This window comes from Pinus tabuliformis, chromosome 3_2 (assembly GCF_031772625.1).
Source record: "Pinus tabuliformis cultivar Carrire ecotype Pingquan chromosome 3_2, CPIR1, whole genome shotgun sequence".
Lineage (NCBI taxonomy): Eukaryota > Viridiplantae > Streptophyta > Pinopsida > Pinales > Pinaceae > Pinus > Pinus tabuliformis.
The window spans coordinates 594,274,487-594,299,560 of NC_142302.1; the positions used below are offsets into that span (position 1 = coordinate 594,274,487).

At 39.1% G+C, this 25,074-nt stretch overlaps 1 protein-coding gene across 1 annotated transcript; it reads right to left on the reverse strand.

The window, feature by feature from the left end:
• Positions 1–823: 823 nt before the first annotated feature.
• On the reverse strand, positions 824–1,291 carry LOC149181978 (secreted RxLR effector protein 78-like). Its single transcript, XM_089414412.1, has one exon. It carries the CDS (start codon positions 1,289–1,291, stop codon positions 824–826), a length of 468 nt encoding a protein of 155 aa, XP_089270538.1.
• Between the last annotated feature and the right edge of the window lie 23,783 nt (positions 1,292–25,074).

The following is a 25,074-nucleotide window of genomic DNA, read 5'->3' on the forward strand; positions in this document are numbered from 1 at the left end:
GAGTCTGATCAAGTGTGCTGTAGAGCTTCGGTAGCTGGTTCCACACATCCATCCAGAACCGTGCCGTTCGACCATTTCTCACTTCCCAGAAACTATGTTGCTGGATCATTGAGTAATGTTGTTTAGCCACTGTCCAAATGAGAGAGCCTTTAGCTGTGGGGATAAATCTGATCAGGTCTTCCTGCGGTCTGAGGTTGGCATATTTGGCAGTCCAGATGTTTGCCCAAGGCTTGTTAGGCACAGTTAACCATTGCCACTAGATCTTTGCGTACATGATTGTGTTGCTGTGACTGGGATCCCTTATACCTATGCCCCCTTGTTCTTTTGGCTTACAAACAATGGTCGACCTTACCAAAACCCATTTGCGATTTGTTCCTGAAGCGCCCCAAAGGAAGTTGCACTAAAGAGGTCTTATCTTTTTGATTACCCACTTAGGCGCTGCTAACATAGAGAAAAGGTAAAGAGGCATTGCCTGAAGGACCGCTTTGATTAGCACCAAACGGCTAGCAATGTTCAGGGCTCTGTGAGTCCAGAGACTTAGGCGGGATTCCAGCTTCTCAAGGAGCTCACACCAGGATGCGCGCTTTAGGGCAGAGGCAATGAGGGGGGCTCCCAGGTATTTAGAGGGAAGAGAGCCAATGGTGAAGCCCAGAATTTGAGCAATAGCGAATTGGGTAATGGGAAGGGTATGGAAGAAGTAGATATGCAATTTATCCTTATTGATATTGGTGCCTGAGGCTTCTGAAAAATCTTTTAGCATGGTTTTAAATTGAGCAGCTTCTTGAACAGAGGGGTACCCAAAGAGCATGTTATCATCCACAAATTATTGGTGGGATATAGCTGGCAGATTGTGAATGGATAAGCCTTTGAGATGCTGAGAGAGAAGGGCTTGCTTGATGTGGCGACCTAGGCCTTCTGCCATGAGCATGAAGAGGAAAGGGGATGGAGGATCGCCTTGCCTGATTCCTCTGGAAGGGCTGAAAGGACGGGAAGGGATACCATTTATGAGGATGGAGAAGAAAGTGGAAGAGATAAGGCTCATAACCCACCTCACCCATGTAGGCGAGAAACCAAAAGCATTTAGCATTTTTTGTATATAAGTCCAATTGAGCTTATCGAAAGCTTTTGAGAGGTCGACCTTGAGAATCATACCTGCTTGTTTGGAATGCTTGAGAGAGTGTATGATTTCATGAGAGAGAATGATGCCATCCAGAATCTGTCTGCCTTCCACATAACCCGACTGCTCCGGCGAGATGAGAAAGGGCAGTAAGGGCTTTAACATGTTGGCCATAACCTTGGAAATCACTTTATATATTACGTTGCAGAGTGAAATTGGACAAAATTTGTTCGGAGTTCTGGTGCTCTCTTCTTTGGGTACTAGCACAATGAAATTTGAGTTGAGTGAGGGTTAAAGCCAATGAAGGGAGCGTGATTCCTCCACCACAAGCCAGACTTCTTCTTTTATCAATTCCCAGAAGGAGTGGAAGAATGTTGTAGTGAAACCATCCAGGCCGGGGGCCTTGCCTTCCTTGAGTTGGTGCATGGCTGTATCCACCTCCTGTTGCATAATAGGGCATAGAAGGAGTTCGTTATGCTCTGCTGTGATGATTTTAGGCACATTTGAAATGATTTTATCTATAGCTGGCCTCCTATCAACTTGGGGCTCAAGATGAACCTGCTGGAAGTGTCTAAGAAGCTCCTGCTCAATCTCCGCATGATTTTCCACTCTCTCCCCTTCTGGATTCTGAATGAACGAGATGGTATTATGCATTCTTCGCTGAATTGTGGTTCGATGGAAAAATTTGGTGTTCCTCTCTCCCTCTTTCATCCATCTAATCCTTGATTTTTGCTTCCATAAAATTTCCTCCTGCTTTCTTCTCTCCTCCCATTGGTTATGTATGCGCTGTTCCTGAGCAAGGGTTTCTTCATTATGTCCCCCTGAGATGACTCTTTGTTGAAGATCTTTCATTTCCTTGTTTAACTCCTGCTGCGCTTGAAAGATGTTGTCGAATGTCTCCTTGTTCCAGCACTTGATCTGGCCTTTGAGGAATTTAAGTTTTTGCTGAAACTGATACATTTTGGAACCATCTTGTTGAGGGAAAGAGATCCAAGTAGATCTGATGAATTCTTTGAAAGCGGGGTGTGAAAGCCAGAAGGCTTCAAAGCGAAAAGGTCACCTTGTGACATCACCTGGTCTTTGCCATTGGAGGGCAATAGGCCAGTGATCCGATCCTGAGTAAGGGAGAATTGATGAAGAGATATCTCCCCCAAGATGTACCATGTTGTCAGAGATCAGGAATCTGTCAAGTTTGGATGCGATTTGTTGTTTTCCTGTTCTTCGATTGCTCCACGTATGCATGCCATTGCAAAACTGCATGTCAATTAGAGAGTTATTTAGGATGAATTCTTTCAAGTGGGCATTTGCCTGTTCCTACTTAACTCGCCCGCCTTTCCTTTCTTCTAGCTTGGTTATCATGTTATAGTCACCCCCCATGATCCAGAGAGGGTGGATTCTGTTGACATTGAGCTCTGCAATTGTCTTTAGAACAACTATTTTGGTGCTTTTTATCTGAGGAAAATAAACGTTGGTTAGATGACCATGGATGTTGGTACCCAGAATATGAAAGGTGGCTTGAATAATGTGTTGCGTCGCATGGATGTCTATCAGCCCAATCGCTTGAGTGTTCCATGCTATGGCCAAACCACCCGAGGCCCCAGAGGCATCTACCGCTATCGAGTTACATCCTGGCCACGCCTTAGAAAGAATGTTTCCAGGGGTGGTACTGTTACACTTCGTTTCTTGTAGAAAGAATATATGTGGCTGCTCCTGTTGTAACATGTTTTTTATTAATCTGAGTTTCCCAGGGCTATTGAGCCCTCTTATATTCCATGAAATCAGTTTCATGATTCACTAATTGTGAGAGGGCTTGTAGTACTTCGTTAACTTAGCATACCTGCCTGAATCCACTAGGATTTTCCCTAGGGCGATAGTTCGCTGGAGATCTGTTCTTCTTCCTTTCTTTTTGGAGTCTTTGGGGGGTAAGCCACTGTCCCAATAACTGCCTGGTTGAATGCCAAGCTGATGCTGCTGATAAGCCCTGGAAATGATGACTTCCAGTTTGCTGATTTGGTGCTCTAGTATCTTATCATAGTCCTTTTTTTGCAGATCTGCTCGAACGTTAGAATGTCAAGACCATTGAGGTCAATGCTCTCAGGTTCTTCATCCATGTCTTGGACCTAGTTTTCTTCACCATCGATGGTTGCTAGATTTAAAGTTTGACTAGGATCACCGTCTACCTCCATTTCTATTACTTTCCCATCTACGAGTTTGCTGGCCTCTTTAAGGGGATCCGCGACATTGGTAGGGGAGCTGGGTTTGGAGGAGGATCCAGAGGGATGAGGGATGGCAGGAAGGGGGCTTAGGGCTGGGCGAAGCATGCAGAGGCGGGTCATCTGAGGGGTCAGCAAGGATCTCAAAACTATTGCTAGTTGAAGGAAAGGAGGAGGGGGTCTGCAGGGGATTTTTCCTTGTGGGGGGTTTCTTGTGATATCTTTTACGATTGGCAACTTTGATGAAGCCATCTTGATCTGGCTGTGCTGAGGGATCGGAATGATGGCCTTTGGCATTCAGAGGACAATCTCTGAAGAGATGCCCCAGAGCATGGCATCTACGACAGCGAAATGGGACATGTTCATAGTCCAGAGGTTGCACCCATTCAAAATCATCATGAGAAAGACTTACCGAGTCCGGGAGGGGTTTGTCCAGCCGCATGAAGACGCAAATATGGGAATAGGATGTGTATCTATGCAGCTTAGTCTCTTCCGCCGCTTTGACGAACTCCCCCAGCCCATTTCCTATACCTTTGAGCTAATCTTCATCCCAGTATTCCACTGGAAGAGAATACATCCTGATCCATACTGGAGTCCAACTGACGTCCTCCTTGTCCGAGTTAAATCTTTCCACCCACTCTCTCAAATATAGGCCTGCTGAGTTGAAAAAATAGGGCCCTTCATCCATGATTCGATTCCTGTCTTCAATGCATATAAAGATTGCAGTAAAGAACCCCTTCGGTCCTAGCTGCAGGGTGACATGACCTTTAGGCTTCCATTTGGCTGAGATCCAACCTTGCAGTGCCTTTTCCGTAGGCCAGAAGCCAATAAACTTTCCAATAAGCGTGTGATCCCTCATAAACTGGATTTGCCCATTGATCCTATGGCTGGGAAGTTCTATTCTAGGCCTCTCAGCAGCCACTGGTTTGCAGGTCTTCGATGTGACCCTGCGCTGTTCCTCTGTTCCTGATTTCTCCTCTGGTTTCTCTTCGTTTTCTTCTGTCTGGTGCATGGTTGTTTTTGTCTTGTTGTGCCACGGAGAGCCTTCATGGACCTCATCTTCTTGTACTGGCTCAGAGAACAGAGAGCTTGGTTGCGCTAGAGGCTCGCGGTTGGGTGTAGGGGAGGGCTTTGAGGCCCCCCCTCGGAAAGCTCCATTGCTGCGCTGGTAGACCAGGAAAAGTTTGTTACTTTGTGCCAGGCGATCGTGCTGCAGGGAGCAGGGAATGATCAGGCTGCACAGTCTGCGCCGCTGTAGGGTTTTAAGAACCCTATTTCCAAAGCGATCGACCCGTTCGGCTTCTTAGGAAACATCAATACTATTTATAAATTTATTAATAATTACATCAGACTTAATTATGTAATCAAATTGAATGTGATCTAATTTATCAACTATGAAATAACATAATTTATAAAGTACAATAATCTTACTCACATATAATCCAAATTTTAATAAAATGAAATTTGAAAATAAAAAATATTCTAATATTGAAGAAAATGATAAATTATAATTACATCTTTATTGCGAAATAGGCATAGTCTATATTGAAATTGAGATTCATCAATTTAAATTCTTAATAAATTAAAAATTGTTTGGATGATAAAGATTTTATATACACGGAATATTTTAGTAAACTTACAAGCTTTTAGTAAACTTACAACCTAATAGATTAAATTAAAGGTTTGGAAAATGGAATATAAAATCCAATGGAAAATTGAATATAAAATCCAACCCTATGAAATTAAAAATGCTTCCATGTTATTTGTGGCTTCCATTCTGTAAGGCCTCCGGGTGATCGAGCAATGGACACCGGGCACGGGCGCATGAGGGACGCACGACGGGCGCGCGACAAATGAACCTGCGGTGGAAGTGCGACGTTAAAAAGCGACGTTATGAGGAGACACTTAAAAAACGACTAAGTGTTAAAGCAAGAGTTTATACATGCGATGGAAGGAGCTTGCGTTTGAAAGCAGGCCGACTTGAAATAAGAAGACATGTGGGTGTGTGCATAATGGTGGGGTCGGCCATGGGGCTGCACACCCCCCTTAAAACATATGTTTGATGTGGATATAAGTATGTGAGCTTGGAGCTCATTTGGAACACAACGAACTCTCTCTCATCTACACATAAGGGGTAAAAACCTGTGCAAGAGTGAAAGAGGATACGCATATCTCATGCGTAGTTCATCTATAGTGCAGAGTTGGAGTTTTTATGCCGGTTGAGGTGTGAAGGTTCGGGTTATGCGTGTAGGACTTGGTAGGAAGGTTGAGTGACTCGGGTGAGCACTTCTTCTTGTGCAAGGGTGCACACGGTTGTAAAGCAGGTTGCTATATTGTAAATTTGGTTAAGTGTAGACTTGGTTTGGCAATGCACACTTGTACATTGTAAAATCTGATATTCTTAATATATTGTTGGGCAGACTGTTTGGGAGTCGCCCCTCCCTTTATACTTGTTTGCAATTGTTGATGTTCTCGATTAATTGCATATGGATAATGAATGAGTATGGGCTTCATTAAGTATAAAGGATAAATGCTTTTACTTGGTTGCGAAACACAAACTAAGTATGTTAATGTGAAGTAGGCGTAGTCCACGAATGTTAGTATTGTTAAAAAGAAAGCGTTCGGTGGTGCCGCACCTCGCTACAAGCGGTTGGAAGACTACCACAGGTGTAGGGGCGTGACAGTTGGTATCAGAGCTCGATCAGAGCTGGTGAGCAAAGGTTGCTCGTAGCAGTGATAAGGGTACTTGCAGGTGAAGGAAACCGTTTCACACGAAGTGGAACAAGGGTTTGTTCAGGTTGCAGGATACTCGGTGGAATTGTTGAATGGTCGAGACTAGATCGCAAAGGAAGAAGAAGTTGGTCGAAATGGCAGCTGGGTCTCAGGCTGGGTCTAGTCATGATGAGAAGGATACTACTATTGGGTTCATTGAAAAGGTGGTGGAAAAGATAGAGAGTATGGAGATTTCTTTGAAAGAAGAACTCGATGAACTCCGAACACAGAACGATGAGCTCAAGAAACAGTATGAGTACACTGATCTTAGGTGTGCACAACTTGAACTAAGGGTCAAAGAGGTTGAGGAATCAAGGGATCAAGGTCTTGCAGAAATCGTGAACTTGAAGAAGACTCTTGAAGATACAAATAAGGAGCTTGTGGTTGTAAAGAAGGTCGTGGGGCATAACTCAGGTGGAGGAGTGCCTCATATGAAGGTCAAAGAACCGGAGTCTTATGATGGTACAAGGAAGGCAAAAACTCTTGGCAACTTCTTGTGGGACATGGAGCAGTACTTGGAGCGGTTGAACCTCGTTGATGGTGAAACACAAGTCAAGGTGGCTACTCAATTCCTAACAAAGGATGCCAAGATGTGGTGGCGAAGGAGAGTGGATCAGATTGTTAATGGCAGTGCTGATGACATCATTTCGTGGAGTGACTTGAAGAAGGCCTTGCAGACCCACTTTAGTCCTCAAGACGATACATGGGAAGCAAGGACAAAGATCAAATACATAAAGCAAATCGGAAGCCTACAAGAATATCAGCGAGAGTATTCAAGTGCAGCTTTGGAACTCCCTGACATGGCGGAGAAAGACAAGGTGTTCAACTTCATTATGGGATTGAAGCCTTGGGCACGCAATGAGGTAAGGAGGCAGAAGATTAGAACACTTGAAGAAGCTTTTGTTGCGGTTGATAGGTTGGTGGATCACTTTGATGAGACTTCTGATGACAAGAAGAAGAAGTCCGAAAAGCCAAAAGAGAAGAAGGATGATGGTGCTTCAAAAGCGGATGATGGTTCGAAGACAAAGAAGCCTTTGAAGTGTTGGATATGTGCAGGACCACACATGGTGAAGAATTGTCCCTCTAAACCGAAGGTGGCTGCTGTGGCACAATCCGAGGAAAAGAATGATGATGCTTCTGTGGGGATGATGCAGATACTTGGTGCTTCTGCTACTACAGAAGTAGTCTCTAAGAGAGACCCAGAAAGAAACAAGTTAGAGTATGTTCGAATGAAGGTTGGAGGTACTAGTGTACTCACTATGGTGGATAGTGGGGCTTCTCACAACTTCATGGGAGAAGATACTGCAAGAAGAATTGGGCTGAAGTTTGTACCGGCAAAGGCACAAATGAAGACAGTGAATTCTCCTCCTATGGACATTCTTGGTATAGCTGAGAAGGTGGACACTACACTTGGTGAATGGACCGGAAAGGTGGACTTCACTATAGTGCAGATTGATGACTACGAAGCTGTATTGGGGATGGATTTTATGAAACAATTCGATGCTATGATTGTACCACATTTGAAGAAGCTCTACATTTATGATGGAAGGGAAGATGTACCCATTGGTGTGCCTACCATTGGTGCAACGAGACCTGATTGTAAAGTAGGAGCAATGCAAATGGAAGATAAGGAGAAGGTGAACAAGCGGTTGTCCACTGTTGAGGCAAAGCTTGTGGAGCAGTCATTGGTCATTAGATCACTCTCAGATAGCATCTTGGATTTGACAAGAAGGCTAGAGTTCGTGGAGGATGATGATGATGAGGTATATGTGAGACCGGAAGTCCAGAAGGAAGACTGGGTTGCTTATCTACAAAGGATGGAGATTGAGGATCGTGATAGGTGGATCGAGTTGATTAGTGAGGGAGAGCCTTCAGGCTCTACTCCCTCTACATCTTCTTAGATGAGTAAGAAGATGGGCTCATTGTTAGCTGCTCATGGCAGTGAGCCCTCAAGCATATGGAGCAGGTATGATTGATGATGACATGTTGCAAATGAGAGGGATAGAGTTCCATGGACCTGAGCATGGATTGTGGAAATAGATTCTTGATGAGTCAAGGATGTGGCAGATGTTTGAGGAACAGTTGATGATGACATGAGGATGTTCACTCTCATGGATTGGGCGTGATGGTTGGATTAGCTACCCAACTAGTTCAGACATGGGGTCGCGAAGTGTACAGAGATGTGTTGGCATTATGCTGGAGTATCATGACAGAGGTTCACATATGGATCGAGATGACATACCTTGGTATGGTGAGCTTGGTGGCAGTTGGTCATTAAGCCGGGACATAGTGGAGAAGAGTCTCTACATATGTTGCAAGGATGTTTGCCTTGCGAAGAGGAGTTCACATCACAGTTGAGTGATGATCTTGGTGGATGGCTACCAAGATGATATGTTGTCGAGGACGACAACGATTTCAGGTGGAGGAGAATGTAAGGCCTCCGGGTGATCGAGCGACGGACACTGGGCACGGGCGCACGACGGACGCACGACGGGCGCGTGACAAACGAACCTGCGATGGAAGTGCGACATTAAAAAGCGACGTTATGAGGAGACACTTAGAAAACGACTAAGTGTTAAAGCAAGAGTTTATACATGCGATGGAAGGAGCTTGCGTTTGAAAGCAAGCCGACTTGAAATAAGAAGACATGTGGGAGTGTGCATAATGGTGGGGTCGCCCATGGGGCTGCACACCCCCCTTAAAAAATACGTTTGATGTGGATATAAGTATGTGAGCTTGGAGCTCATTTGGAACACAACGAACTCTCTCTCATCTACGCATAAGGGGTAAAAACCTGCGCAAGAGTGAAAGAGGATACGCATATCTCATGCGTAGTTCATCTATAGTGCAGAGTTGGAATTTTTATGCCGGTTGAGGTGTGAAGGTTCGGGTTATGCGTGCAGGACTTGGTAGGAAGGTTGAGTGACTCGGGTGAGCACTTCTTCTTGTGCAAGGGTGCACACGATTGTAAAGCAGGTTGCTATATTGTAAATTTGGTTAAGTGTAGACTTGGTTTGGCAAGGCACACTTGTACATTGTAAAATCTGATATTCTTAATATATTGTTGGGCAGACTGTTTGGGAGTTGCCCCTCCCTTTATACTTGTTTGCAATTGTTGATGTTCTCGGTTAATTGCATATGGATAATGAATGAGTATGGGCTTCATTAAGTATAAAAGATAAATGATTTTACTTGGTTGCGAAACACAAACTATGTATGTTAATGTGAAGTAGGCGTAGTCCACGAATGTTAGTATTGTTAAAAAAGAAAGTGTTCGGTGGTGCCGCACCTCGCTACAAGCGGTTGGAAGACTACCGCAGGTGTAGGGGCGTGACACATTCCCTCCCAATCGCGCTTCTATTCCGCTACTTCTTTCAATTCCTATTTTGATCAATGTAGTCTGTAGCCATGAACACATCAGTTTATGTAATGAATTGTGGCTTGATGTTGTTGGGTTATGGTAGCTCATCATGTTGAATATTTGCATTGGTATGTTATAATTCTTCTGAGCTAAGCCTAATGTATAACTCTATTAAAGAATATTATAATCACACTTTAATGCTACCTATACAAGTTAGGCATTGGACCTACCCAAATTACAGGTGCAAGAAGTGTTGGGCAGCACAAAGGAGTAATGACTCGATCCGAGCAACGCATTGCTGCACAGACCAAGGAAGATGATAAATGAAAAATGGGGCCCTTTCCACGCTAGTGCATTCCGAGGAAAGCGAGGGAGATAGAAAGTTCGGGTTCATGTTCCCTTCTGCGTTTATCATCTATTCATAGTTGGGAATGCATTAGGTTGTGGTTGAACGAAACACATTATTTCTATACATTTACATGTGATAACACGCAAATATGAATAGCAAGTTTTTGACAGAACTTTCAAATATGGTCACGGTCTACAATTTGTAGTTGCATATTCACTCATGGTAGCCCTAGGTTGAACTCCGTAAAACCATTTTATTGGTCTATGGGAATAACAAATACTAATTGTTTTTACTTTCTTCTTTTATTTCTTTCTTCTTTTTTTCTTTCTTTTTTGATATCTATGGAATCGGTAACTGTGGTGGTATCATATTCGTTCGATCTATGAAAATAACAGATACTAATTGTTTTTACTTTCTTCTTTTATTTCTTTCTTTTTCTTTTCTTTTTTTTTTTCTTTCTTTTTTTGATATCTAGTGGAATCGGCAACGGCGATGGTATCATATTCGCATTACACGGGTCGCGTTACATGGGTCGAATCCCACCGGCTGCCACTATAACCGCTAGGAGGAACCGCCCAGCCCGTAGGAACGGCCCTCAGGTTAAAACAAGACTTGAACCCGTGACGTGCACAACAACACTAACGACTTAACAGACCATCCACTGACCACGAGACCAAACCCCTGCGGGCAATACTAATTGTTTTTACATTATGGTAACAAAGAATTTATTTTTCCTTTGTAAACATATTTATTAATTAGGTTTTAATATTTAGTAGAAACAACCTTATGTTTAATCTCAAATTTATATTATTTTCAAACCAATATAAATCTTTATTTATGTTAAATATATGTACTAATAGGTTTTTAATTTTAATTAAAATATAGATGATATCTAATTAGGTAATGGTGAGTTTATATTATTTTACAACGAATATGTGTTTATTTTTGTCATTGTTATTTATTATTTTTAATTTATTTTTTTGTATATTAATTTTAAGCTTACTTAAATTTTGAGGTTTTATCTGATGGATATATTTGATATACATTTATCTACTTATATCAATCACATTTATTAATATGATTGTGGTAATAATAATTTACACCCACGCACTAGAATAATAACTTAACACTATATACATAAATAGAATCATTGAATAAAATGAGAACTCATAACTTCAATTTAATGTTATTTTTTTTATATGAATAAATAACTAACAAGTCAATCCATCTAAATTTTCTATATGTTTTAAATTAAACTATAATTGACTTTAAATTCAATATAAATTAAATATTATATATATAAACTAGTAGAGTATTCTCTACCTTGGTACAATCAATACTTTTCCCCTTTATGTTGATGATATTGTTTTTCTAACTAGGAGTTTATATTATTTTACAACAAATATGTGTTTATTTTTGTCATTGTTATTTGTTATTTTTTAATTTATTTGTTTGTATATTAATTTTGAGCTTACTTAAATTTTGAGGTTTTCTCTTATGGATATATTTGATATACATTTATCTACTTATATCAACCACATTTATTAATATGATTGTTTGTAGTAATAATTTACACCCACACACTAGAATGATAACTTAACACTATATACACAAATAGCATCATTAACTAAAATGAGAACTCATAACTTCAATTGAATGTTATTTTTTTTTATATGGATAATAACTAACAAGTCAATCCATCTATATTTTTCTATAAGATTTAAATTAAAATATAATTGACTTTAAATTCAATATAATTTATATATATATATATATATATATATATATATATATATATATATATATATATATATATTATAAAATTTATTGATTGATAAACTAGTAGAGTATTCTTTACCTTGGTACAATCATTAGTCTTCCCCTTTATGTTGATGATATTGTTCTTCTAACTAGAATCCATGATGTCCTCAACAAACAATGTAAAATCCTCTATTATTATTACTCCAAGATGGGTATGAATTTTAATACCGACAAGACTAAAGTTATAGTAATTAAATCTAAAAGGATCACCCATGTCAATTTCATCTATGATAACAATTACTTGGAGAAGGTTTCTTCATACAAATATTTAGGTATTGAAATTCATCATAAAATCAAATGGAATTATAGCATTGAAAAAATAATTATTGGAGGTTGGAAAGCTTGTTTTGAGTTTTAAAGCAATTGAACACTAATGATCTTGGGGTTTGGAGTAAAAAAAAGTTCCTCTTTAACACTCTCGTCACCCATGTTATCTCATATGGATGTAAGGTTTGGGATTGTAATATATCTAGTGAATCGTGGAGCAAGATCAAGTTGATCCAAAAGTAATTTTTAACATACAACCTCAAAATTAAAAATAATACTCCCTATCCTATCCTATTGACTGAAGCTAGCCTTTTGTCAATTGAAAGCATGATTATTTTTTGTTATCTAATATATAAAAATAATCTTTATGACATGGAAGAAAAAAGGTTCCCCAAAATTGCTTTTAACTCTAACAAAAACCCCACCATGGGCTCAAACAAGGTTGTCAAAATGATGTTGAGTCTTGGCTAGACAACTGGGGCATAAAGGAGTAGATCTTTTGGGAAAATAAAGTTAAAATTGAAAATACTCTTATTTCTAAATATAAAGATAAATTGTCCGATAATAAAAAGCAAGAAAGAAAAATAAAGCTATATCTAAGTAATGCACTTGTTTACCACTAACCAAATTTTCATAAATAAAAAAATTAATTTAATTTGTAATATTAATTAAACAAGTTATCATCTAATCATATACTTTAACATTAACCTCAACTCACCTAAATGATCTACTAGTTTATGACCATGTAAATTTTGGATGAACGTCTCATCAAGACAATGTTCTTCAACTTCAGCCCGGCTAAAAGTAACGAACTTTCAACCCCTTAGCGTGAAACTTCCCCTAAAGGATATACTAGTTTAAGTTTATGACCAAATAAATATTGGATAAACGTCTTATATCAACACAATGTTCTTCAACTTCAGCCCCGCAAAAAGTAGAGAACTTTTAGCCCCTTGGGGTTAAAGTTTATGCAAGCATAAAAATTTGTTGAACTAAGGTGTATAAATTTTGTCATTTTGTTCAAGTCAGTATCCAAAAGTTAAACACAATAAAGATCTCTTAATTCATATGAATTATAATTTTCCCAATTTATCAATTTAATTTATTTCTTTTTATAGATATTTTGATTATACCGCAACCAATAATGTACATCTCTGAAAAGCCCAAGACAAAAATTTAAAATTATGGAATGGTTAACATATATTTGCTGGTCTTCGTTTTCTATTATACCCTCAATCAATAATTTACATGTATAAAAAACAAAAAGTTAAGAATTCGGGAATGGTCAACGTCTTTTTGTTTGGCTTTCTTTTGTAAAATTGTTAAATGTATGAAAATTCAGAAAATTACCAAATATTTTTTCAAATTTATTTTTATACTGTAACAAATGTATGATATTCACGAAAAAAACACCATTTTCTATCATTTTTATATTTTTTTTAAATTGTAGTTTGCAATATTTTGATATCCCTTCTTGCTCTATTAGGATGTCTTTTGTTTTTGCTTTATTAGCTCATCAGTTAGAGAGAAGCGTTCTTCCTGTATAATCAAATAATCATGCTTCAAAACTCGATATTCATCATGGGCGATGAACATTCTCGACGACCACTTGACGGAGACCTAGAGTTGTCACCTTTCACTTCACAATTCTCTCTTCTGCCTCTTTTGATGTTTTGGGCATCTTTGGTGCTCCGTCCTGAAACTGGGCTACTGTAGTTTGAGACAATGGTTTGCTCTTATCTATATATACTTTTTGGTCTTTGATTCCTTTAATTCATATATTTCTGATTTGCCGAAAGCAGAGATATGTGTTTTCTACCCTACAAGAGACTATTTCACAATAATACCAAAACCCTAAAGTTAAGATCAATAATTCAAAACAATAAATTTTATATGAAGGGGTAGGTGAAATAAAGAGTGTTAAACACATATGGGTAGCAAGGGAAATATGAAAGATAAAACATGAGAGTAAAATTTTTATTAAAAAATGATTTACATTTATAGTACATGTTGTGACCATTGGGTTCCACATCTCAAGGTCTCTTGGACTCCTTTTGTCTATTCGGCTTCCACACTAACCCATTGACGATTAGGTGTCCAACATCCCCCCTTAATCCGAAGGGTTATGTATGAGTCCAAGAAGAGAGTTGTAATACAGAATGTGCAAAAATGCATGGCAACACTAGGCTGAATGTGCTCTCTCAAATGTTGGTATAAAGGGTGATGGTTTAAGAATGACCACCAACACTGGAAAGCTTAATGCAGTTGCCGGAACTCTTCCAAAACGGCCAAGAAGCTGAAGTCTTCTGCTAGAGAAAGTGATCCTATTGATTTGAAGAAGGAAACCTTCAACCAATAAAGGGAGGTCTCACCCCGCATAAAAGGGAGAACTTCAACCTGAAAAGGGAAGTGTCAACCTGTGATGGTTTAAGGATGACTAACAACTCTCGAATGCTTAATGCAATTCCTAGAACTCTTCCAAAACTGGCAAGAAGCTGAAGTCTTCTGCTAGAGGAAGTGTTCTCAATTTTGTTCCTGGAATTCTTCCAAAACTGGCAAGAAGTTGAAGTCTTCTGCTAGAGGAAGTGTCCCAGATTCTTTGAAGAGGCATTACCAAATGAAAGCCTGCTCAGGGGCATCTTTGTCTCTAGCTACAACTCTCAAACTAGTGTGGCCGGTTGTGGCTCAAGCTCGCTTGATGTGACTTTGAAGCTTGTAGATGACCATCATTTCCCTCCTGTCAGATACAAGGTGAGATAATGGAGAAAACTCAACTACAAGATTGTTCAATACTCTGGAACAGGTTCTGACATGTGATTGGAATATCTTCTTGGCTGTTGATGCCCATTGCCAAGAAGCGATCCATCCAAGATGAATCTTTGTTCTTGCACGACGTTTATTTCTGAAGTATCTGTGTGAAGAATGGGTGGTTTTATGACAGTGCTTACATGGATGAAGATCAAAACACTGATCTTTCAAATGGCCAACTCGGTCACAGTGTTGGCATTTCACAATTTGTTGTTGTTGTTGTTGCTATGGACGAGGGGCATAATCTGGAATAGCTGAAGGTGAACTGTCATGAGGAGCACGGGCACTGTCATGAATGAATCCAGCACTCTGAAACTGAATGGGCTTGGCGTAGTCTGGAATATGAAAGGACAAGTCCTTGTCATATCCAAGACCAGTTCTGTGCTTGTTGTGGACAAGTTGTTCCCAAGGTCTGATGATGGGCTTGGGAAGTGCAGATTGAGTTTCTGCATTTGCATGTACAACTGCTGCTTTATTGGGTACTATCTCTGAATGAACTTCAACAATATTGTCTTGTTGTTTATGGGAGTTTGCTTCATTGTTCTGAACAGAAACAGGTTCAGAATGATTCCTCTGTTTTAATTCTTCTTGCTGTAACTCAGATTCAAGCTGCAAAAAATCAATTTTATCTTGTGCATTTTGTAGACAGACTTGAATGTCTGTGAGAGAAACTTTGCTGACTTTTAATGTATCATGATTAGTAGACAATATGAGATTTTTGAGGAACTCTAATACTTCACTGATTCTAGCCATTTTTTTTCTTCAATGTTAGATTTACACCTTAAAAACTGATCACAACTACTACTCACTGCAGAAAAGTAATACCCACTCATAGTACACAAAAATATCATTTATAAATTTGCAGCAAATGAATCAAGGAATCAATGCATATAGATGTATACAGAGACTATAATGAGTTTTAATACCACAACTGGGGCAGCAGCAACTGCAAACTTGCTTGGATCCTTCAAACACTCCTTCACTTTCAAATCAGAAATGATGGCTATCAAAACTTCAACAATTATAACACAATTCTCTGATCTTGCCACCTTCTGGCAATGAAGATAAGCAATGATAGTAAATTCTAGCAAGGACTTTCAAAGCCAGAATGCTACTCCAACACTTGCTCAGGTCATACGCATTGGGATGAGTCTCTAGCATGCTGAAACAACAGAGATAGACCTCCTTACGTGTCCAAATACTTAGCAAACTGTCAACAACAATCGAAAACATATTTAGGTTACTTACAAACCTTCATGGATTGAAAATTAAAAGCGCTTCCTGGATCGAGTGATCGAGACGAAGTTGGAAGATTCATGTTCATTGGCATGCTCCAATTATTTGGAAGAGTCGTATTGTTGGCCAGCTTCTTTTCATAAGAAACTCAAAAAACATTTTATAGAGAGAGGAGATGTGCATGAAGTGTGGTCATTTCAAAATTTTTAATAATAATTTTATTTAGGTTGATGTAGACATTAAGTTTTGGAAGAATTTCTATCTAAATGAAATTAGTTTTTTTTTTTTTTTTTTTTTATTCATTAACCCCAAACATTTTATTATTAAAAATTTATTACTTTATTGGATGAATTGGTTCAGCGGGCAGAGGAATCCCCGGATGGAAGAAAATGGAGTGGCTGCATTAAAAAGTCTTCAAACAAATAATATTTAAATTTAATTTGCAATTCTTTGATACGAAACTCTAAAACTATTGAAATATTTTTAATTTCATTCTTGAGATGGTGAATTAGACAAAGAATAACGACTTAACATGAAATCTTGTTCATTCATTTAATAACAATTCAAAGTTCTTTAAGTCCAATTCTATTATAAATCATTTTTATGGTTTAAAATTCAAAATTCCCCAAGCCTAATTCCAATATAAACCATGCTTTCCACATTTTTATTTTGTAACGAGAGGAATTGGAAACTCAGATAATCTCATAGTTGCATAACACAAAGACCTCCACTTCGTAAGAGACATTCCCCAAGCCCAATTCCAATATAAACCATGCCTTCCACATTTTTATTTTGTAACAAGAGGAATTGGAAACTCAGATAATCTCATAGTTGCATGACATGGAGTCCTCCACTTCGTAGACACTCACTTACATTCCTAGACCAGGTTACTTCTAGGGAATTGAACCTGGGATCTCTTAGCTTACAAAATTTCATATCACTTTGATCACTAATTAAGATGCTTCAGAGGACATAATTAAATTTTATTTTAAAATCACAATAAATAATATTTTTAATCACCAAATTATATAAATTATATAGAATATAATATATAAAAAATTATAAATAAGTTTAATATATAATATAGTGCTAAAAATGTGCTAAGTGTTAGCTCAATTGGTCAAGTTCTCTTCATTAAAGCACCTTGCCATTGAGAGGTCACCGAAACTCAAACGTCACAAAAACATCGACTAAAAAATATCTACATTTGAGTTTTCTCACAATTATTTGTATTGCATCACAATGATTATATATGGTGTTGCATTACTTTAGGAAAAAAGGCACCAATAAGCATGGAGTTTTCTTCGGCTACAAAAGGATTTTCAATTCAAAAATCACATTAACGATTTTTTCATAGAGGTTTGATAGGAGATGGAGGATTCACATTTAAGGGGAGACTAACAATTAGCATTAGTTTAGAAGGTACTGGGTGAAAGACAATATTAAGGAGTGTCACACAAGAGATTTAGGAGAATTTCTCACAACATCATGGAAATATGTATTGTGCTTGGATAAGGGACATTCTTTCTATGTATTTATTTCCCATTCCTCCCCACTCTCTCTAATGCCTTCCCTCCCCTCGCCTCCTACTCTCTCATTCTCTTATCTACTATATATCATCCTTTTCCCTTCTATATGTAGCTCCCCCTCTTTATCTCTTCCTTTTACTCATTATGTAACTCTCACTCATTCCCACCCACTTAGCTTTAACCATGATACCTTATCACTCTCTCCCTCTTCTCCGCACATTTCCAATCTGTATATCTCTCATACTCTCAACTCATTTTTTTTCCTCATCTTGAATCACTGTCACTCTATTCCTCTTTCCTTCTATTCTCCACCCACTCCCTTTCCCTCTCCCATTGAATCATGTATGCTCTATCTCCCACTTCTTCCTACTTGTCATTCTTTCTATCCCCCTCTATCCAAACCATAATTATTCTCTCCATTACCCTGACTCCTACTCTCCCTTATGCTTTTTCTATCCCTGATCGCTCACCCTTATGCTCTATCTCTCCCTCTCCATCCTTCCCTCTCATTTTCACTACCTCTGTAACTCCCACTATTCGACCCATGCTCCTCTATAACTATGAAACTCTAACACTCCCTCTCTCTAACTATGATACTATAACACTCCCCTCCCTCTTTGCTCTACCTTTCCACTCTCTATATCTCTGACATTCTCTCGGTCCCATCTCAACCTATCTCCACAAGAATTGTATTCCTCTCTCCCACTCTCATTTTCACCCTCCCTTCCATACTCACTCTTCCCTTTGTCTCTCTTTCTCTCTCTTACTAACCGTCTATCTCTAATGCTCTCCCTAATCCACTCCCATGCTCCCTATCCCACTCTTCCTCTCTCACTTCCTATCCCACTCTCCCTTTCTTTATCTCCCTCTCTCTTTATCCCCCCTTCCCTCAACCTCTTTCTGTCACTTTTGGTCACTCCCCCTTTCCTTTATTATGCTCTTCCTATTCCCATCTCTCACCCTCTCCCTCTACCATCACTCCCTCCATTTCACCACTTCAACATTTTTTCTCTCTCCCTCACCCTCCCTTTCTCTATTTTCATCAAACACTCCCTACCCCTCTCCCTTAAACTCCCCTTCACTATCTCTCTACCAACATGCCTCTACCCATCTCTTCCACATCCTCTCTCTCTCTCTCTCAACATCCCCTTCTCTCTTCCTCTCTCTCTCTCTCTCATCATTAGCCTCTCTTTTTTCCTTTATCTCAATTTATCTACCCAAATCTTCTTATGCCCTTCTCACTCCCGATCTCTCTCTTTGCCCCTCTCTCTCTCTCTCTCCCAACTTCCCTTTCCTCATTTTCTTCGACCTATTCTCCCCTTTCCCTCTCTACCCCCTCATCCCTCCTTCTCTCCTCCCTCCTTCCCACCATCTCTCATCATATATGTCTTTCCATCCCACCCACTCCCTCTCCTCCTCATTCCTGTCCTATCTACTTGCTATGTACCTCCCACTCCCTTCAACTCCTCTATATAAATATGACACTATGACACACACTCCATCATCATATTTCCCCTCTATGTATCCCTCTCCCACTCCTTATCTTTCCCACCTCTTTCATGTCCTCTCCCTCTCGCTCTCCCTCTCCCTTCCCTCTTGCTCTCCTATCCATCCATCCTCTACCCCTCTCTCCTACCATCTCTGTAAATATCTCTCTCACTCTCCCTCCTTCCCTCATTTATGGTCTCTCTACCCCTGCCTCCCACTCTCTATCTACCTATATCTCTCTTCCACTATCTCTTCCATTTTCTTACTCTATTCCCCAACTCTTTTCATCCCTTTGAAACTATCACTCCCTTCCCCTCCCCCTACAATTTCTCTCTCTATGTCACATACACACTCGCCCCTTATCTTACTATGACACTTTCACTCCCTCCCTCTGCCCTTATAATTTTTCTCTCTCTCCCCTTCCCCTCTTCAGGCCTACCAAACATCCTCTCTCGCACTCTCTCATTATTGGCACATGTCCCTGTCTCGTTGTCTTGTTAGGTCCCTCAATACCACTATCTCTTTTTTTATCCACATCATTCTCTATATCCCTTCACGTGTTATCCCTCTCTCCCCCCTTTCGTGTTATCCCTCTCTCCCCCATTTAGATTGCTAATATTGTGAAATATTCTTTTTTAAATAGTATATATAATTGAAGTCACTAAAATAGTTATTAAAGTAAGTGTTTTAATAGACCATATAAATATAATATATTTAGTGTTAAAAATACTTAATAAAAAGGAATTATGTTTTATGAACGAACTTATAAATATGATTTTTTATCAAAAATATTATGCTAAAATAGAAGAGAATATAGAATATTTAGCTATTAAAAACACGACCCCTCTATCCCTCCCCGTGTTATCCCTCTCTCCCTCGTTTACATAGCTAATATTGTAAGTTTTTTTTTAATATTACATAAAATTGAAGTCATTAAAATAGTTATTAAAGTAAGTGTTTTAATAGACCATATAAATATAATGTATTTTATGTTAAAAAGACATAATAAAAAGCAATTATTATGTTTTATTGTAGGAATTTATAGGGTAAGTTCCTCAGACAGAACACCAAAGGACACCGCTCACAAACAGATCACAGATCAATACACCAGTGTTGGCATTATGATGCATGTGTTGTACTTGATGGCAAACAACTCATAGAAGATCAACTCACTTATATATATCTAGATGAATCTACGGAAGAGATATCAGAGGACAATTCTCAGTATGACATGTCCAAAGGGAGAGATTGTTGGCATTATGAGACAAGTGTTGTCCTTGATGGAAAATCACACAAATGATAAATTATAGTGCAGCAAATTTATTTGATAAATTATAGTGCAACAAAATTTCCTTCATGTAGAGAAAATTTCACGCACTTTTATGCAGAGAAAAGTTTATTCCATGTAGAGAAAAGTTCACGCACTTTTATGCAGAGAAAATTTTATTCCATGTAGAGAAAAGTTCACGCACTTTTATGCAGAGAAAATTTTATTCCATGTAGAGAAAAGTTCACGCACTTTTATGCAGAGAAAAGTTTATTCCATGTAGAGAAAAGTTCACGCACTTTTATGCAGAGAAAAGTTTACCTCATGTAGAGAAAAGTTCACGCACTTTTATGCAGAGAAGAGTTTATTTATGTAGAGAAATGTTCACGCACTTTTATGCAGAGAAACGTTTATTTCATGTAGAGAAAATTTTACGCACTTTCATGCAGAGAAAAGTTCCCTTCATGCAAGAGAAAAGTTCACGCACTTTCATGGTTGGTTCATGGTATTAGTCCGACAGTTTTTGATCCTATGGTTTTGGCCCGTGGTATTGCATCCAAAAGTGTTGATCTCACACACTTTCATGGTTGGTTCATGGTATTAGTCCGATAGTTTTTGATCCTATGGTTTTGGTCCGTGGTATTGCATCCAAAAGTGTTGATCTCACGCACTTTCATGGTTGGTTCATGGTATTAGTCCAACAGTTTTTTTGATCCTATGGTTTTGGACCGTGGTATTGAGAAAGGACTAAGGCTATAAAAGAGGAAGGAGATCATTTGGCAAAGCATCATCTGAATTATTGAATATCTAGATCTAGAATACTGTGATTGGGTTATGGTGCAGATCTGGATCTAAGCTAAAGAGGGATCTCACCGGTTGATGGAGAACAAAATCTAAGGATAGATCGGGATCAAATGGTTTGAAATGAACTATCTCTATATAGTTGATTATGCTTATTCCAGATCTGTATACTTACGCTTGTAATGATCTGAACTGGGTATAACTTAAGTTTGAAATCGCTGCAAGTCATGATTGAATATTTATAGATCTGTACGCAGGTTGGCTTTGGTGAAAGCACGTATGTACACAGGTTTGGTTCATTGTAGTAGCATATACCATTTGAGCTATGATGTTTAAAGTTACAGGTGGTTCAGGTTGTTGATGTGTTCTGATGACTGTTTAATGGTGTCAGTATTCTACATATTCAGTTTGATTGATTGTGTTGATGGATGAGATCTAGTAATGGATCTAATGGACTAGATCGGGTTGCTAACACTCATATTATCCTTGTATATGTATTGATCTGGTGATTGGGTGATTCAGAAGATTGATTGATTATGTGCTTCAATGATATTTATGGGTCCAGTATGAAAATTGGATGAAACGTGGCCTTTCAGATTATGTGTTGTGCTTCAGGTGTATCCAGTCTGAAAATGTATGAAACGTGGTACCCGGAGGAGAGAAGATTGTAGGCCGGTGCCTACGTACTAGTATCTTAGCTAGTACAAGAGCTACGGGGGTGGTAGCTCCCTTCCAGTAGCAGTTGAAAACTTTGGAGCATTGTAGCAGGTAGCAGCCTGCGTACTAGTAAATGGATCGGCTAGTACAAGAACTATGGGGGTTGTAGCTCTCTGCAGGTAGAAGCCTGCGTACTGGTATAAGACTGCACCAGTACAGAAATATTGTAAAAGGATTTTCTTATTAAGAAGAAGATTGAGATGACTTGCAGCAGGTGGTTTTCTCCCACATTGGGTTTCCACCTTATATCATGGTGTTCATGTGTGTGGCTTATGTGTGATGATTTGTTCTATTTTACTGCACCTGTTTACTGTTAATATGGTTGATAATGTTCTAATGCACTCATTAAGGATCAACTAACTGAATCATAAGAAGTTGTGGAAGTAACATATATGAATCTGAATATGGAAATTAAAAAGTTTTATTGATGTGATAATACTGATTCACCCCCCCCCTCTCAGTATTATTTCCAACAACCAGTACTTTTGACATGGTTAAAACCCTCAAAGAGGGAAACAGTCCACAGCCTGAGCCAACGTGGCCACTTCAAGCAATTTATTAATTAAAGAATGAAAAATTACATAAGCTTCTCTCATGAACGGGTTAACCTGCAAATGACCCTCCATGCTCTTTAAATAGAGATCATGGAACAATCGAGTATTAAGCCACGGATCAAGTGTCAGTAATACCGAGGAGAGAATGAACCGTCGGATCACTACATATCGTGACCGTTAGATTGTAAGTTAAAAAATGTACATAGTAAAGAAACACACTTTACCTAACTCTATACTAGACCAAGTTATACTTAACTATTTCCTATGTGTCAGAATATCCTAACATCCCCCCTTAAGAACAACTTGGGAAAGGATTAAATGATTTACAAATATGACATAATAGGAGAAGGAAGGAGGCACTAGAGCCTATCCCCCCTTAGCGACAAATTCCTGAACTCCAACCATAAATCGAAGTTTAGTGAACTTCGCCTCTGTGAGAGCCTTTGTAAAGATATCTGCAACTTGATCATCTGTTGAACAATATTGCACTTCAAGAACATGGTTGTGAATGAGCTTTCTGATTAAGTGCATGTGCAGTTCAATGTGTTTTCTGCGCTGATGTTGGACTGGATCTTTGCATAGTTGAATGGCACTTTGATTATCACACCAAAGTGTAGTTGGATGCTACTGCTGAAAGCCAAACTCTGACAGGATCTGACGAAGCCACAAGGCTCCCTTACTAGCTTCTACGACACCACGATACTCTGCTTCTGCTGAAGAAAGAGAAATGGAACCTTGTTTCTTGCAAGCCCATGTAATAGGTCCTGAACCAAGAGTGAACACATAACCTGCAGTAGACTTCTGATCATCAGGATCACCAGCCCAATCGAAATCAGTGAAACCAACCAATAGAGGAGCTGCTTCGGCACTGTAATGAATCCAAAACTGAACTGTACCTCAAACATAACAAAGTATTCTTTTAGCTGCTTTCCAATGACTTTCATGTGGGTTTTGCATAAACCGAGCAACAAGTCCAATAGCAAAGGAAAGGTCAGGACGAGTATGGGTTAGATACAAAAGTTTTCCTACAAGTTGACGGTATAAGGTAGCATAAACTTCAGGAGAAGTACAAGTGACTGAAAGTTTGACACCAGACTGAAAGGCAGAAGGGGCTGGCTTACAGTCTTCCATGTGAAAATGGCGTAGAATATCACAGGCATACCTGGACTGGGAAAGGGAAATACCTTCCTTGGATTGCAAGACTTGAAGACCAAGAAAATAATGTAAGTGTCCTAAGTCTGTCATTTCAAACTTCCTTTTAAGGCTAGACTTCACATGGTTTATAAGGTTGGGATCACTACCAGTTATGATAAGATCATCAACATAATGAACAAGAATGAAAAGAGACTTGCCCACTTTCTTGGTGTAAACAGTATTGTCAGAATGACACCTAGAAAAGCCATTTTCTAAAAGACAGCTATCCATTTTGGCATACCAAGCTTGAGGAGCTTGCTTGAGACCATAAAGGGATTTCTTAAGCTGACATACAAGGCTGGAATCTGTTTGTATAAAGCCAATAGGTTGTTCCATATAGATTTCTTCATGCAAGTCCCCATGAAAGAAGGCAGATTTAACATCCATCTGATGGACTTCCCATCTGAAAGAGGCAGCAAGGGAAAGAACAAGGTAGATAGAGTTCATTTTGGCAACAAGGGAGAAGGTTTCAGTGTAGTAAATGCCTCCAACTTGTGAAAAACCCTTAGCAACAAGACGAGATTTATGTTTGTCAACTTTCCCATCTGGTCCATACTTGGTTCTGTAAACCCATTTGCATCTAACAAGTTTTCGTCCCTTTGGTAGAGGAACAAGATCCCATGTATCATTTGCCAATAGTGAATGATATTCTTCATTCATAGCTTCTTCCCAATCTGGATGGCCTGAAGCTTCTGCAAAGGTGTCAGGATCATAATTCACTGAAGCTTGAGCCAGTAAAGAAGAGGCTCTATCAAACTGAGAACGTGTACGTCGCTGATCTGTAGGATCACGGGCAAGATCACCTGTTGCATCCCGAGTAGCACGGACCCATTTTGGAAGATGAGGAGCTGAAGGAGGATCCTGAGAAGGTGGGGGAGGATTTTCATCCTCGCTTTCATCATCTGAAGAAGAAATATTTTCAAAGGGAGAAGAGATAGGGAGAGGTGGCACATCTGCCGAACTAGGCTCGTAGGCCAATATATTTTCAGCAAACTTTACATCTCTTCTAATGATAACATTTTTGGACTTAAGTGGAATAAGTCTATATCCTTTGACATCTTCAGAATATCCAACAAAAATACATTTTTCAATCTTAGGTTCTAAAGCTTTATGTTTCTCATTTGGAATATGGGCCCATGCTTCACTTCCAAAAACACGAAAGTGACTTACATATGGTTTAATTGAGCTCCATGCTTCTTCTGGAGTGATATTCTTTAAAATCTTAGTAGGAGTGCGATTTATTATGTAATTTGCACAGTTAATTGCTTCTGCCCAATAATTAAGACTAAGTCCTTTAGATTGAAGCATAGAATTAGCCATTTCCTTTAAGGTGCGATTCTTCCTTTCAGCTACACCATTTTTTTGTGGAGTATATGGAACAATATGTTGCATTTGAATTCCATTCTCAATGCAAAAGTTGATGAATTTGTTGTTAACAAATTCTCCGCCATTATCAGATCTTAGCTTAAGAATTTGATGTCCATATTGTTTTTCAACAAAGGCCTTAAAGGCCAAGAACATGTTAAATACTTCACTCTTGAGTTTTAAGAAGTATACCCAAGTGCGTCTGGAGAAATCAT

What these genes read in the sequence shown, in the direction of transcription:
- LOC149181978 (XM_089414412.1), bottom strand. Translation starts at nt 1,291, where the DNA reads ATGGCCAACATGTTAAAGCCCTTACTGCCCTTTCTCATCTCGCCGGAG.